Source organism: Alternaria atra (genome assembly GCF_907166805.1).
Source record: "Alternaria atra isolate CS162 genome assembly, contig: 21, whole genome shotgun sequence".
In the NCBI taxonomy this organism is placed as follows: domain Eukaryota; kingdom Fungi; phylum Ascomycota; class Dothideomycetes; order Pleosporales; family Pleosporaceae; genus Alternaria; species Alternaria atra.
Window position 1 is genome coordinate 4,239,336 of NW_025091319.1, and position 16,625 is coordinate 4,255,960.

Consider the following 16,625-nt stretch of genomic DNA (forward strand, 5'->3'; position numbering starts at 1 on the left):
GGCTTTCCGTGCAAGTTCGAGTCTCGAGGCAGCGCGCTCCAGGCAGGGGAGAGAGAGAGAGGCTGCTCGGATGGTCGCGCAACTGCTCCACGGAAGTGGACCGTCAAGGGTGGGCGATCTGGTGCCTTCTGTTACGAGCGCAAGTGACTCGCGGCGTGGCAGGACAGAGGCTGCGCACAGGATGCGTATGAGTGCTGTGGGGTGCCTTAGTGACGAACGCGCCGGGAGGGCGGCGATCGCGTTGCTCGTGGCAGTTACACGTGTAGCAGCTCAGGACACGCGCGACTTGGTGTGCCTGGGGTCGCAAGCTATCGCCGGTGACGGCAGCGTTAGAGCCAGGTACCGTTCGGGCTGGTGATGGTGGTTGAGCTGGGTCAGATTCGCGACGTAGGCTAGAGTGAGGGCTAAGACACAAGTTGGCTAGGTGGCACTAGTGAGAAAAATAGTCCGACAGGCCGCACGGTGCTGCTGGGCTGACTAACCGTGACGTACTGACCGCCCTTTGCACCCGTTTGCAATGTGCAGGCCCACAGCGATCCCGGCAGCCAGCCTCGGCTTCTGCCCGTGTCGTGGCCGCCCGGTGTCGCCCTCGTGGTGCTGTTGCGAGATGTGCAAAGAAGAAACAGGCGATGCCATGAGGCTGAAAGCTAGCTCGTCGCGCTAGACGCGGCATGGTACAGTCGCGCAAAGCCTAGTACCCAAACCACGTTAGGTGAGACCCGAGATATAGACATCACAAAGAACACTGCAAATGCTTCTCTCCAACATCACCGCCGCTGTCTACCACACCGGCCCACGACGCCCTCACCACACGGGCGGGCTTTTGCGGGCCTCGGCAAGAGCGGCCTGCAAAACGTCTGCATGCGAATATTGGACACGGCACAGACCTCGAGGAGCGGCAATAATGCCCAATGCGTCAACAAGAGCGAACCCCCAAGCGACCTCTTCATCGCGGTGTGTGAAAACCAAAAGCAACATGCGACGGATACGCGCCGACGGCTTTTTTGTCCGTGGGCGACAGAACACTCATTGTTATGCCCCTCGTAATTTTATCGACGTAGCATCGTAACGCGGGTCGAACACACACGGCCAATCCTTGGCTTCCTTGCATTGCCGCCTTTGAGCTGACGGAGAGCTGACTTGTCCATCATGCTCAATCGTCATCAACTGACACAGTTGCCCACACCAGCGGTAAGAGCCCGAGGGTTTATTCCCTCGCCGCGGTTGCCATGATTGGCACGGCTTTTCAACTGTTCGAGATCCACCAACTCATCCTCTCCGTCTGTCACTGTGTGCGCGCTTTTACTCTCGCTCTTATTTCCGCTTTCGCACCCTCACATCTAGCACATCAGTGCACACAGAATCGTGATTTTTCCACGATGATAATAATAATAATAATAATAATAATCAACCCTTGCTCTTCTGTCAGCAGACCTGACTTGGATGCGCCTCTCCACGTTAGCGGGTGTATATTCCGACCTTACTATTTCCTTGCGTCTGCTTGGCTTCGAGTGCACGAAAACGTTCGAGGTCGGCTAGCATTGTGTCGCGCTGCTGTCAGCCTGCCAAAAGTGGGTCTCTGGCATACCGTGAATCTTTGCTTCTGTGCGCTGCAGTGTGCCAGTCACATCAGCCATGAAACACCATGGGCTGCTGCCTCCCTCGTCATGTTCATCACATCGCATTGCATCAACAAGGCGGCCTACCGTCTCTCTGGTACTAATCCAGAAGAGTTATGTATCCCTACAACAACGATGAAAGCCTCAAAGACATGTACAGCTCCATCCCCCGACGGTGTATGCCTCATCCGGCTGTCCGCATCCGATGAACCCCAGTCCCAGCCACTCACATGCCACGATCGTACCTGTAAACGTCCGGCTAATGTGCTCGTCATAGATGTTCTTGACCTGATTGATGCGAATATGACGGTTAGAATGCCGATTCTTCTTCTCCTATATCAGCATCAAAACTCGAGCAGCCCACTGTTATTCGACGTGATTGGACGTGCAAAACCAAGACTGATCGGACCAAGGATCATACGAACAGATGCCGCTAACTATCGCACATGCGCCGTCGAACGGGAGCGGGAAGTAATCTCGATTACAGCGCGAACACCACGCCGCGAGTAGACTATGTAAACTTCAGGCTTCTGGGGCTTCTACTTTCTTACACATTGTTCTAGCGCATTCATTGCAGCAGCGAGAAACTGTCTGAAATTTCCCCGAGCACGACTTGAGTTACCGCTCTAAACCCAAAGATATTCACTTCAACTTGAGGCCAGTCTGACGGCTGTGACTCCACCCACTCCACCCCCCCATGTCATGACAACTACATTGGGATTTCCAATATCAAGAGACAGTGATGAGGATATTGCATGCCGCGCAGTACCCAGCCACTGGTAAGTCTGAAAGAAGGCGTATTGTTAGCTACGGCTAATGTCTGGTGGAAGTAGGGCGAGCGGGTCACACTACAAGGGCGCCCCCTGCCCATACCCGAAGTGGGTCTGCGGCTGTTCCATTTCTTCGGTGGGATAGATCCGCCGTACGTCGCTCACGTGGCGGAAACGGTACGGAGATGTCCTACGAAAGGTGAGCAAGACGTTCTTCGGTCGTGACGGAGGAGGCTGGCGAAAGCATAAAGTTGATCCAGACCACAGGTGTCAGTATGCTGGTACTATACTGGCCGATTTCATGGCCGACTTGGAAATATTGGTAACTGTCAAACCAATGTCCCTGCTGCAACTCAATGCACACACGCATCAGCTGCTCATGTCCGAAATTCCTCGCAACTCTCGCAAACTGACACGCGGCATTGCGCGCAGCCAGCGGGATACCTTCCGTCCATAGATTGAGGAAGCGGAGGCGACTCCCAGATGCCACCTGCAGCGCTGTAGTCATGGGCCTGGATGCATGATACCCTTGTTACAGAAACCTTGGACCTCTGCCACTTTGCAGTCTTCCTCCCCACTGAAACCCACCAGAAGTACACGGTGTATGGACATGCGGATATAAGCTGATCGTCACCTGATCATCCTCCGGTGCCAGTTGGTACAGGAGGGCGGTAGAGTAGAAGATCTGTGGTGATGGTGGTGAAATGCACACATGCACGTCAACATTTAGTCGTGTATGATGATGATGATGTGTGCGACGTCGGTGCGAACTCCGGATCACGCTGCTTCCGGGTTCGCTCAACGTCCTGTAGCGCCTTCCTTCTTCAGTAACCCGTGCGCCATCGCAACTTCCTCGCATCACTGCTGTAAACATGTTCCCTAATCTTCCCGATCTGCCTTGGCCTAGCTGGTGATTGTCACCTCGCCCAAGTCGAGCCTTGTCCGCGATACTCCCTCTCCTGCAACATCAAATCTTGGTCGTGACATAGCTTTGCATACACCCGCCCACTTTTATTTGGAAAGCCCCATACTGTACCATTGGCCGTGATACCCGACACACCCTCTGCGGCATTGACAACGGCCATGCGCATGCTATCACTCCAGATTTTACAGAATCATGGCCCACTCCGTCCGGTAACGTAGGCGCACCCAAATCACGATCTTCCTTGACAAATAATGCTTCTTTCAGGAACCCTACCTAGTTGCCCGCAGGAGCTGCACTAAGAACGACCGAAGAATGGCCGACGTTGGAGCCCGCAGATCGTTTCTGCCTGTTAGCCTCAATACGACATAGCGTGGGCTTGCCCTGCACGCCGTGCCGAATCCCAGTTGTCACCTGCATTCCTTGGACGTCTCTCGTCTGTTCTTTCCTTGCCTTCTCCGCCCATGACTTCGCCGCGTTAGCGGATCTGAGCGCTGCGTCGAACGGACATCATCATCTATCTAGACTTGCTCCACATTCCGCTCTTCTCACATCTTCCCGACTCTAAGTCAAGCGAGGCATCCGACGCGATTCTATGCGAGTATCGTATCCGATGGCCAGGCCACAGGATCGGTCCTTTTACTACCATGAACATGCAGCCATAAGACCCATGTCTGACGGCTTCTATCCGCTTCAAGCTGGCTCAGAAGCTTTTGACGACCCTCTCCATGTTCTCATACTTGGAACACGTCGCGCCCCTGTCGAGAATCGATAAAGCTTGTTGTCTGTTAGTTTACACATTCGCAAGATGAAACGGAGCCTAAGATTGGGATGCCCATTCGCTGGACAATAGCGCGATCTAGCCCCAGAATGCGGTTTTCTGGTTGAGCGCAAGGCACATGCATTCCAGTAGCCAGTAGCGGCCGGCGACCTGTCACCCATTGCCCGAACTGCAGTTCGTGCAGATTCAATTCCCAGTAAAGAACGCGAAAGCGAGCTGCGTCATGGAGCTTTGACTGTGCTGAGCTACGTCTTCCCTGCTCATGGCGATGCAATTAGAGCAGCAACTGTTTCGTACAAGCTTCAAGTATCGTTGACAGGGATGTACCAACCTTCACTCCCCATGACCTGGCTGATCCTCATGGGCCTCGATTTCCTGGAGTTCAAACAAGATGATCGTCCATGAGTACCATTCCAGATCAGGCCAACCTCGGGATAGTCCTACCTGGTGGTATCGCAGGGCACATCCACATCGATCTTGAGCATGCCAATGAAACATCTATCTGTCTCGCCGTGCTCGCCTGTATAAGGCCGTCTCCGATCGGACTGCCTTCCGTTGGAAGCTGTCCTCATGGAAAACCTGAAAGTGTGACAATAACCACGATGATGATGTCTTTAACCGAATAATCTCCTGGAGACTGACGATGAGATCGATCACGCTACTGCACGATACTGAGACTAGACCACGATTCTTCGTTAGGTAGGGAGCATGGACAACTGCTTCTTGAGATTTGCTTTCGCTTCCGTAGATCATATTGATCAGCATAGAAAGATCACAGTACGCTTGCAGTGCGTCCGTTACATCCTTCCCGCACAAGCGAATCTTCCGCTCCAAGAACATGATCGCGGCTTGCGCCATCACAGCGATCGTAAACCGGTCAGCGGCCGCTCCCAGCCATCGTCTACATGTCTGTTCTTTTTTTCGGGGTGATCTTGCAGTTCACTCTATTTTAACTTCAATTGTACTGTGAACACCTGTTGCTTGTCGTGTCGTCGAGTGATGTACTTCAAGTCATCTAAGATATAGTAGTACATAGGTTATCGGATCTTCTCGGTTATTCAGTCATGATTCCCTCTTCTCGGAACTATGCAAATGGTCAGACGCAACTTTATGTCGTATATTGATATGGTGGTCTAGATATTGCCGATCCAGCCTTTTGATGGTCGTCATTCGGGCCTTCTCTGCAGAGGGCTCCATCTCATAGCGACAAAGCACTGAGGGTTTCGTCTTCCTCCTTTCCACTTTAGTATGTTCATATTGATTCCGTCAACTTTTATGACGCTGCTACCATGGTCTCCTTTAGCGAGCAACCGGTCTGGTAGAGATGCTCGTGTAGCTTGATTTGACTGTCACGCGCTATGGACGCATACGCATCCTTGATGATTTCTGTCTCCAAGGGTGTTCTTCTCTCTCGCAAACCTTGGTCATGTACTCGATTTACAAAGTCCATACCCATACTCACTGTGTATCGGACGCTATCTTCTTGACATTGTATGCATTCCACATCAAAGATCGCATGTCTTGTGTGAAGGACCCAGCACCTCTAATATCTACGTAGTCTTATGGTCGAACCGGAAAGCAAGTATTTTCTATTCGTGTCGATAGTCTTACATTTTCCAAAAGATTCCTTAAGGTCATCGGTGTGGTCAAGTGGCTATGGTTAGACCCTGCGTACCGTTACAATATTCTCAACGTAAACAATAGCATCTTCCAACCACCTCCAGTTCCATAGCCTGTTTAGTTTCGAGTATTTTTTATGCCCTGCACGTTCATGCAGTTGAGCCAAAATGGAGATTGCAACGATGTCACCTGGTCGTTTACCTTCTTGGAAACCCAGTGAAGCGTCCTGTGACGATCTCTGATGCATCAGTCATAGAGTTTTTTTCTCGCTACCACTTGGTTCTACGTTGGTCCACGACGTACTTTTTGATTCCCTAGATCTCCGCACGAGACACTCCGCGTCTATCTGTGGGAAAGTGATTCTTACCAGACATTGACAACTCTATGACTGAACGTATCAAGGCCGCCGCAGTGGAGCAGATGCAGACCGGACACGTTGTATCGTTGTTCAAGAACCCCCATCCGATTGCCTTTTCCGAGTCGAAGGCAATCGTGAGTGTTCCAGGGTAATAACGAGGGTTGCGCATGATACTCACCATGGACTTTATCTCCCCTGCAGCACTTGCTGCATCATGAACCTTGACCATGATTACAGATACTGTCAGATGCAACCAGTGGGTGTATCGTCTTAATCAGGGAAATGGGGCTGTTCACGGTCTCTTGGAGACACCGTATTTTCGGTCCATACGACTACTGTGTTACACTCGGTGAGCGGAATGTCGCACAATGGCAATAAACATGCATCGCGTCTTGACAGGATGTCTTTTTCGATACTGCTAGCAAACCATGGCGCTCTAAATTTGTCGAGGCTATCAGCGATGAGATTTTGCTCTCATATCGTGTTGATATAGTTGAAGCTTGACATGGCTTCAAACTGGCAAACATATATCGTTTCAATGCTGTTGCATATCTTGTCTTTTCTGAGGCATGTATGCAGCTTGTTTTTCTCGTCATCGATAACATGTGTCTCACATTATTGAATAACAACCCCTCTACATGCAATTCGCTGGTAACATAATGGGATGTATACAAATCTCCACGAAAGGCGAAACCACCCAGTCAAGGTAGGTGGCCGGCTCTAGGGGCACATGGTGGTGTCAACGCTCAAGGTCTCTTTTCTTATCAAGTGGCTTCTAGAACCGCTACTCTCACTGAAACCCGGGCAAGCGAGATGCATTCATCGCCCCAAGGTAGTTTGCACTACGTCTTGGGATGTTATCAAAAGTCACTTGTATGTACGGAAAATAACGGCATCTTTGAGGAATAGAATGACACAGGCGCCATGAATCTGATCGTTAGCGACGAACGATGAGAAAACTACGACAAGAGCCAGACAGTGTAGTCAGTGTTCAGTATGTTGATGTTGATAGAGAAGCGCGTTAGATGGTGATCGTATTTTCTAGCCACAGAGCAGACATCTGGAAAGCAGCTCTACAAGGGATGCGCTGTCCATCCAGTAAAGGGCAACTGCTACAAGGCAATCAAATCAAGCAAAGTATCATGAGTAAGATACGAAGTACTTGTATTCTATATCGCTATTACTGTGACAGAAACTTTTTCTGAGTATGAACGCCACCAGCACCATCATGCAAAGCGACTGAGTGGTCGCAAAGGATTGCTAAATATGGCAACCTCAATAGAGGAAACAAAACCATGCCAGTCTAATATGTGAAAGAACCATGCTGCCATACCAACATCGTGTCCACGCATGAAGATCAAAGCTCTGTCCATGGGGTATCAGGGTACGACAGAGCCTGAGCCTTCCGTGGCGCTTGGAAATGTGATGAAACATGAAGTAAGTCCGAAACGATTACCTCCAACGCCGAAATCAGGTTGGTGAAATGTAAGCTCATCGTTCTAATGACGTGATAAGCAAGTGCGATGGATAAAGTAATCACCAACGGCTGTTGCGGATGGGATCGCTGTTACCTCCGGTCCAACCTGAGATTGGCGTTAGGTCTCGCTTGTTGTCGAAGGGACTTCTACCACCTACCACCACGTCCGCCACGGCCTCCACCACGGCCGCGACCACCTCCCCAGCGACCGCCACCACCGCCACCACCACCGTAGCGGGCCATTTCGTGGAGGCGAGGATCGATCTGCTGCTTGGACTCTGTGAGAATCTGGACGAGATCACGAGCTTGCTTGGAGTCTAATGAAGCTGTTAGTGGTTTACTTATATGGTAATGGTTTGAGGATACATACTGTCTGTAGTGAAGAGTGTGATGGCAGTACCGTTAGCGCCAGCACGACCAGTACGACCAATGCGGTGGACATAGTCCTCCGAGTTGTTCGGGTAGTCATAGTTGAACACGTGAGTAATGTTGCGGACATCTTGAAGAGCAAAGGTTAGTTACTGATAAAAGGAACGAGCAAACGACGATCAAGATTGGATCGCGTGAAGCTGCTGTATGTTGCATGCAACCGTCTCTGTGCGCTACAACGAAGATCACGGCATCAAGTCCAGTGGGAAGGCTGTGGATATCTCCTGGTCCAGAAACCCTTGGAAGAGAGAGTGCGACTTGTGGAAGTCAAGTATCTCAAGCAGCTTGCTTCAGTAATACCTTGGTAATACCAGAAACAGAAGATAGCGAAGACTAAAAGCTTCGCCAGCGTGACCAAGGATCCCTGGGGATCAGATTCGAGAGAAATGCAAGCCCTGGACGATGTCATGGAAGCGAGTGTAACAAGCGCACAAGACGACCTAAGCAGAGCACAATGGCAGTTCACGCATAATAATAGTTGGGGAGGTGAGGAGGGGGGAGTGTTGGGGGTTTGCAATCATACCGATACCACGGGAAGCCACGTCGGTGGCAACCATGATGGGACTCTTGCCCGTCTTGAATTCGTTCAAGACCCAGTCGCGCTCGTTTTGCTGCTTGTCGCCGTGGATGGCTGAAAATGGGTTAGCAATGCTCGTGTCATGGAGTGCAGTCAAACTTACAAAGCGCCGGCCAGCCGTCCTGACGAAGGAATCGGGTGATCTCGTCAGCAACGCGCTTGGTGCCTGTGAAGATGAGGATCTTGTTATCCTTGTCGCTCATGATGGTCTCGAGGTGCTTGGCCATGCGGTCACGCTTCTCAAACTCTGTGCAGACTTCAACAATTTGTTGAATGCGGTGGTTAGCAGAGAGATCCATGGAACCGATGTTGACCTGGATCCAGTCCTTTTGGTAGTCGGCAGCAAGCTGGCGAACTTCCTTGGGCCATGTAGCGGACCACATGCAGGTTTGACGATCAGGGCGAATTTGACCGATAATCTTGCGGATTTGAGGCTCGAAACCCATGTCAAGCATGCGGTCAGCCTCGTCGAGAACCAGGTAGGTGACACGGCGGAGGTTGGTCTTGCCAGCCTCAAGCATGTCGATGAGACGTCCGGGGGTGGCGATGCACACCTCAACACCGCGTGCGAGGTCACGGATCTGGGGACCCTTGGGAACACCTCCATAGACGCAGGTGTTTCGGATGCGCGAGGACTTTCCGAACTTGCTGATCTCTTGTTGAATCTGGACAGCAAGCTCACGAGTGGGAGCGAGGATCAGGACAATAGGGCCATCACCAGGGGCGAGGAGAGGCTGAGCGTTGATGTGGACGATAGCAGGAAGACAGTAGGTGAGCGTCTTTCCGGAACCAGTCTCGGCAACACCGACAACGTCGCGACCAGAGAGAGCCATGGGCCAACCCTGAGCCTGAATAGCAGTGGGCTTTGCGAAACCCTGGGCCTTGACTTCGTTCATGACGTAGGATGGGAAACCAGCCTCGTCGAAGGTTGTGACGGGCTTAGGGATGTTCTCGCCCTTGACGGTCATCTGGTGCTCCTTGCGGTATTCGGCAACCTCAGCGGCTGATCGCGCAGTAACAGCGGGGTCCTCCTTGTAGAAAGACTTCTCGAACTTGGGCATGGTGTCAAGATCTAGAAAACGTTAGTATTGCGCTGAGTAGGCAAGAGTGCATATGGAACGTACCCCATGATTGCTGCTTCAGGCCCTGGCCGAGTTGCGACATGCGGTCACCGCCGTCGCGACCACCGCCAAAGCCGCCGCCGCCATAACCACCACCACCGTAGCCACCTCCGCCGCCGCCGGAGTAGCCGTTGGAACCGCCACCGTAGCCGCCACTATATAGATGTTAGCAAAGGTCGCTGAGATGGAATGAGTGACAGAAGGGGAATTCTACGTTGTCGCAAAGAGTACTTGACCGTCCGCTATGACTGTAAAAGACAGCTCATCAGGCAGCACGATCAGACTCAGACTGCGCGCAGAATTGTAAGAAGAAATGTAGCAGATGGAGGGCTGTCCAAGAACCACGACTGTGATGCCTCTCCCGTGTGAAGGGGGTGTATCGTCCTACCCGTACGATGCATAATGGCTTGTCGAGTTGTTGTAAGACCCATATCCAGCATTGCTGTTTTCGTACCCGTTCGAGTAGCCGCGGTCACCACCGCGACCGCCGCCGCCGTATCCACCACCACCACCACCGCCGCCGCCGTAACCGCCGCTGTAAGACATGATGTGCGTGTGTTTTGTAGGGACTGGTGTGAAAGGGGAACCGATCGAGTCTGAGGGAGTGTGTATCGTAATCTGGGGACTACGAGGGTATATTAGATATAATAGAGCGACTGTAGAAGTGTCGCGTGTTGTGCGGGAGAAGAAGCACAAAAGGTAGAGGATGTGAGTTGGGAGTGAGAGGAAGTAAGAGGGCAGAGCGCGACAGGAAAAGTTGCCTTGCCTCTGCTGCGCTTGCACATTTTTTGAGACGCTAGCGCCACTAGAGCCAGGGTCTCGCCCAGTTGGGTAAGGGCGGAGCTTGCCGTTAGCCCGGGGAAGCGCACCAACAACACCGGCAAACATCTCGCCACTGTGGGTCTTGCACCTCGATGGCTATGGAGAAAAATCCATCGCGACCCGCATATTGCAAGCTCTGATGCGTAATTTCAAAGTTGGGACCAAAGCATGTACGCGTTCACTTTTGGTACCCGGAGTTGGACCTGGACTACAGACGCATGATTGAGAATAGTGAGGAACGACAGTCCGGCAACGCCTATGATTGTATCCGTCTTTTGCAGCCTACGACTGCATCACAGGCCCTTGTATATTCACCTTGTTTCATCCCCGGCTCTAAGCCCCATATCCCAGAAGCCTCTCTCCATCTGCGTAGCATTAGCATATCAACGTCCATCGTCTCCATCAGAGTACTCACATTTGTGGCGTGTATAAAGATACCCGCTAACTCTTCGACCCTGCTCGGACTCAACCCTTCGGCATGCCTCTCTACCAACTCACTCCCTCTCATCATCGCCTCCCTGTACTCCTCTGCCACATATTGTTCAATCCACTTCCAGTACTTGCTTCCCACCCTCACAGTGTTGGCATCTTCATAGAGACGTTTAGCGATGATGCCGTAACCGATGAGGCAGGGGAGAAGGGCAATCTGTAGGGCGAGATAGTCTTGCGACATGCCGATGTCGAGGACGTAGCGGGTGTATGCCGTGGTGGCTTGGTCCTCTTCTTCATTGATGATATCGGCTTCTGACAGTCCGTATCCTTTACAGAAGTCGATATGCAGCTGTATCTCTTCTTGGAGGGTGACGACCTGTTGCACAGAGCGGCCGATATCTTTCAGGTTGCTTGACTTGTATGCAGACAGCGCGTTCGCTCTTGCAAATTGAACCTCCGCATCCGTCAGCTACTATCCCATATGCGGATTAAAATATGACAGGCTGTGTACTTACCAAGAAGAGGTAGTCCTGCACAAGATAGTACATGAACTTCTCCACTGGTAATGTCCCAGCGCCCATACTCTGCACAAAGTCGTGCTGAGTATACTCCTTCCACGGCTTCTGCACGTCTTCTCGATCCAGCAGGTAACTGATAAAGTTCCCTGGTGTGAAAGGCAGCATATACACTGAGTGGAAGTGATTGATTGGGCCAATCCCCTGTCCTAAGTCGACAGCTGTCTTGATTCCTGCTTCAACATACAGGTTCGCCTTCTTCACTGCCTTGACCATCGACATTCCCTCAGCCAGATTACATGCAATAGCGGATGCTAACGAGCATCCAGTTCCATGCGTGTTCTTTGACTGCAGATACGGGCTTTCCAGCATCGTGACTCCAGTCTCGCCTACAAGTACATTCAAAACGACATCTTGTTCGCTATTCTGGGTGCTTACTACATGGCCGTGGGTCAATGGTAAATGGCCACCTTTCAGCAATACCCATCTCGGTCCTAGTGATTGGATATGCTGCGCTATGGAGACGATATCTTTGACATTTTGGGGGTCAGGGAGATTCAAGCCGGCGGTCTGGAGCAGTAGGCGTGCTTCTGGAAGGTTTGGTGTAAGAAGCGTAGTGTGAGGCAGGAGGTGTTGAATTAGTGTTGAAATGGCGGTTTCAGGAAGGAGCTGTGAGCCAGATGTTGACACCATTACCTATTAATATGGTCAGCTTAATCAGCAAACTGTGAGAATTGGATACAAGGGGCACTCAGATGGAACCTGAAACGTACAGGGTCAACAATAGTAGTGTTAATTTCATGTCTCCTGAAAGCGTCCGCAGTGATCAAGATTGTTTCGGCGGAGGCAAGCATGCCTGCATTTCATCAGCGCATCGATTAACCAGATAGCTCTTCCTAATCATCATCCTACCGGTCTTGACCACATCCACACCAACATCTTCACAAACAGCATCAATCTGCTTCCGCACAAAGTCCGGTGGCGTGTGATGTATATCCTGTACGCCGAGCGTGTTCTGCGCTGTCAATGCAGTCGTAGCGGTCATAGCATAGCAGCCATGGGCTGCAATGACCTTCTGATCAGCTTCTAGTCCGCTGTTGGTGTGGCAGGATTGTTAGTGGTGTGTGGCTGATGGAGGACGGATGCATGCATGCGTACGTACGCCCCACCCGAACTGTCCGAGCCAGCGATTACTAGGATGCGCTTCGGTGTCATTGTCGATTGGAGAGAGTACGAAGATGTTGCTTAACGCGGGTCTGGACAAAGAAGCAGCAAGACCATTTGCATCGTTTTCTCCAGGCAGCCCCACCATCCGCGGATACGCGTACGCGAGCTCCACGTCATCGACTCACATCTTACTACTGCCGCAAGACACAGAAGCTGCATGCCTGACGCTGTGGAATGTTGCTTATACGAATTTGTATATGTATGCGCAAATTCCCATTCCAGACCCTAATGGGCCATTGTCATATTGATAAGATGCATCGAAAGGAACCCATTTGCGGTGTGGACGTTGCGAGACGTTGGTGTAAGCGAAAGTACATACCCTACGTAAAATGAACCTCTAGGTATAACGAGAGACCATGTAAGCAAGTAAACAAACATGTTACAGACTATCTGCATTGATTGGCACCCATCAAGCCACAATCACCATCACGACCCCCAGGAGTATCATCCACCCTATCGCGCACGCAGATGGCGACAATCCTGCTGCAGTGTTCTTCTTTGAATCCTCCATAACCAACTTAGCATCCATTTACGATGCAGTCGTACTGTTGTAGTTCATGCAAGTATTCCCTACGTCGCTCAGCGATCCATTAGCAAATGACAGGTCGAACGAGCCACCCAACGTCCCAGATACGACTTCCGCAACACCCGCCAACCCAACCTGCCAGTTGGCCGACCTCTTCATCTGCAGAACATCCGTTAGGACTTTCTCAGCAACCTCTTTATCGTCGCTCTGACTCGTTGTGAGGTTGATGCATTCTTCATCCACGCCTGTCAAGGGAATGAACTAACTCAGATCTGTGTTTGGGCAAGTCGAGATAGACACCGGTCCTGAGGCTTGTTAAGTCCAAGGCAAACTCGAAGCCTACTTATATGTTGTGACGCAAGGATATGTCTACTGTACCGGCGCTGACGTCGAAGAATGACTGGAAAGGGATCGCGGTTAAGCTGGTCTCCTGGAATCCGTCGATGATGGAGCTGTCTAGATTGGTAAAATCGAGGAAAAGACGTGATTTATCAGGAGCCTGAATCTGGATTTAGTCCTTGCGACTAGTATAGCAAGAAATGGTATTTCTTACATTGATCTCAAAGCCGTGTGTAACATCAGTATACGCACCTTGATGCAAAACGCGGTGCTAGTCTTACATGGAGCCATTGACATTGTAGTCTAGATGGAGAGTAGGAATGTACAAGATGTCCCGCTACTCCCATATCCCCTGATCTGCATCCATGTTCAGCTCGAGATATGATCATAGATATTTCGTTGAGAGTCGTGGGCCTGCCTGCTAGAGTTGACTTACCAATATTCCATACCGTAAAGGTACCACAAAGAGCGGAACTTCCACAACATCGTTGCCAGTTACGTTGGTCAGCAGATCTACTCGTGCACCCATACCATTTGCGATGATCTCGAGTTCACCGCCTTGAAATATACCCCCAAGCTCTAGAGGCGGCTCTATGAGAAGCCCGGGTATATCTTCCGGATCCTGCAAGCTGAAGGATAGGAGCGAGAAGTCAAGAGTCCCGAAAGTCGAACAGTTCTTGCACGACAGCAAGGTAGAATTGCTTAACCGGATAAGATTTTGATCAGAATCGGCACTATAATTCAGATCCAAAGTAGTGACTGATTCGGTAGACGTCGCGGTCTGCTCCGGTAAAGTATATATAGGAATATTGTTAGATGAAGTTGGAGTGGCATCGTCTGGCTCGTCTTGACGGCGGTATAGTTTGTCATGGGAACGAAGAGCGTGGCTTTCGCTGGTATGGTACATAGTCACATCAAGGCTTTTGCAGCAACCGTTCCAGGAGGCTTCCACTACCTCGACGACAAACTTGGGGCTTGTCGCATCTACATCCACGTCGGAAACTCTGCTACAATCCAGACACTCTTCGACCTATTGATGGAACTGGGAAAGCATCTTACTTGAAGATTTATTGCTCACCATAATCATTGTATTCATAATAAGATGTGATGATCGATCCAGCTCCTGTAAGGCCAAGGAGCGCGCTTTAATTGGTAGCGTTATCGATAATAGATGGTAGTTCGATTACAATCTGGCCAGCGTAGCATATGATAGACTTAGTATGGTGTTCGAAGTCTTCTAAAAGTAACATGGGAGCCGAAGCGTTGCACTAAACCGTGGCCCCGAAGTTCGGTTCGTTATTCAAATTCTCATCTATGCAACGTTAGCAGACACCACGTACAAAACACTGTTAGTGGCGTACTTCCGATGTAAGACAAGTTAACTTGATCGACTGCAACGAAACCGATCTGTCGTTTCTAGAGACTTGAAACACTTGTAGCAGCCTAAAATAATTTGTTTCCGGAAAGCTTATCCTGATGGCTCGGTGGCGAGCTGACCGCAATCGATGTCTTCCACTACTACACCGGTGAACCAGGGAAACATTAGTTGAGCAGATTGTATAACACTTTGTAACCAGCTTTTATTGAAGCATGAGGTGTGTATCTTCTGCAACGGTTGCGTATTCTCCTTTATCCAGCTCAACTTGCGAACTGCGTTCACCAGTATCATGCCACTACCACAGTCCCTTAATTTGGGAAACACGCTGAGTAGGCTCAAACACTTCACTACTATCCACCGTGTTCGCCGTTGGCACACCGCCACTATCTGTAAATGTTGGGAAGGCCGACGCATCGTGGTTGGCACTCGCGTCCCAGCCTAGCGTATCTTCCTTATCATAGTCAAGAGGCGCCCAGGCTGCGTCTTCGTCCTCCGGCACGAAGAGGCTCTCCGAATCCTGACGCGCAGGCTGTACTTGCGCTGCTGAGGCCTGGCGGGACCCTGGATTCCGGACTCGACCGGACCCATCGCGTCGTGATGCTGGTTGCACAGGTGGAGGCATGTCAGATCGGAAGCCGCGACTCTCTCCGCGTTCCGCTGTTGCCGTTGATTTAGTGCGAGACGTCTGCCTGCTGCTTATCGCTTGCGGCGCAGGTGTTGGTGGAGCTGCGTTGTAATCGCCCGAAGTCATTAGCGTAAACTCACAAAGCAACCCACCGCATCCATAGCTGAACTGTAGCGGTCGCGTTGGTTGGGAGTAAAAAGCCTTCAAGCTTGTCTTCAACGTGTCTGCGTGAACAACGATGGCTTTAAAATCTTTGACGCTGATGATGATATGCATGCCCGCCTGCACAGTGAACTGTTCAAAGTCGGATGTATTGACTGCGACTGCAGTGACGAGTGGGTGCTTCAAGATCTCCTTCCCGTTTGAGATCTTTTCCGTATAGCTCTTAAAGACGCAACGACCGTCTGCGCTAGCGAATATGTCAAGCATTTCAGTTTTGGTACCGAAGTACTCAGTATATTCCTTCACAGCACTAGAGTGCATGCTCCACCTATTTTTCGCTATGTTGCGATCGAAAAGCGCGTGCATGACGTCGACAGCTTCGTACGTGAGTTTGTAGGTCTTGATGACACCCTGGTTGCACACCATCTTGACGATGAATCGGCATTGTGTCTCGTTCTCCCGCTCTTGCACGCTAACTTCACAGCGATCAATTGCACCATCGCGCCCTAGCGGGTCGTACAAGCGACCTTTAAAGACCGACAAGAGCGCTTTTGTGTACATGCTGCATGTAAAGCGGCCGTCAGGTCCGCCATGACTCGGCACGCACTCATAGTTCGCGAAGAATTTCCGACCATCCAACGTAATAGCGGCGTAGGCGGATTTTGAAGGGTTGAGAGCGGTAAACGTAAACTGATGCAGGACGTATGAGATGCCAAACTGAACAGAAGGAAGAGCGGCAAACCAACCTTTTCTCGACGCGCTTCAATCGCTACGGTCTCGCTGAACTTGCCTAGGCAAACAAGCAGGTCGTGAACCTTAGACGCTGCCTCAGGCGTTAGGGTGAAGTTGAGGACGACCATTGTGCCTTTCCGGGACAGCTCGCATCGTGGTGAGGTATCGGTGTTGTATCGCGAAGAGCCACCGA

The 16,625-nt window shown here is 51.0% G+C and overlaps 3 protein-coding genes across 3 annotated transcripts; all 3 read right to left on the reverse strand.

Moving 5' to 3' along the window:
* Positions 1-7,606: 7,606 nt before the first annotated feature.
* On the reverse strand, positions 7,607-10,220 carry ALTATR162_LOCUS1842 (uncharacterized protein; the record flags this gene model as incomplete). The annotated part of the gene is made up of 7 exons (XM_043309442.1): positions 7,607-7,653; positions 7,706-7,864; positions 7,918-8,046; positions 8,500-8,607; positions 8,657-9,625; positions 9,678-9,829; positions 10,129-10,220. 7 exons carry the CDS (start codon positions 10,218-10,220, stop codon positions 7,607-7,609), a joined length of 1,656 nt encoding a protein of 551 aa, XP_043165377.1.
* Positions 10,221-10,807: 587 nt separating this feature from the next.
* On the reverse strand, positions 10,808-12,658 carry ALTATR162_LOCUS1843 (uncharacterized protein; the record flags this gene model as incomplete). Its single annotated transcript, XM_043309443.1, has 6 exons — positions 10,808-10,861; positions 10,912-11,397; positions 11,444-12,139; positions 12,217-12,299; positions 12,356-12,537; positions 12,606-12,658. 6 exons carry the CDS (start codon positions 12,656-12,658, stop codon positions 10,808-10,810), a joined length of 1,554 nt encoding a protein of 517 aa, XP_043165378.1.
* Positions 12,659-15,208: 2,550 nt separating this feature from the next.
* On the reverse strand, positions 15,209-16,560 carry ALTATR162_LOCUS1844 (uncharacterized protein; the record flags this gene model as incomplete). Its single annotated transcript, XM_043309444.1, has 2 exons — positions 15,209-16,390; positions 16,447-16,560. 2 exons carry the CDS (start codon positions 16,558-16,560, stop codon positions 15,209-15,211), a joined length of 1,296 nt encoding a protein of 431 aa, XP_043165379.1.
* Between the last annotated feature and the right edge of the window lie 65 nt (positions 16,561-16,625).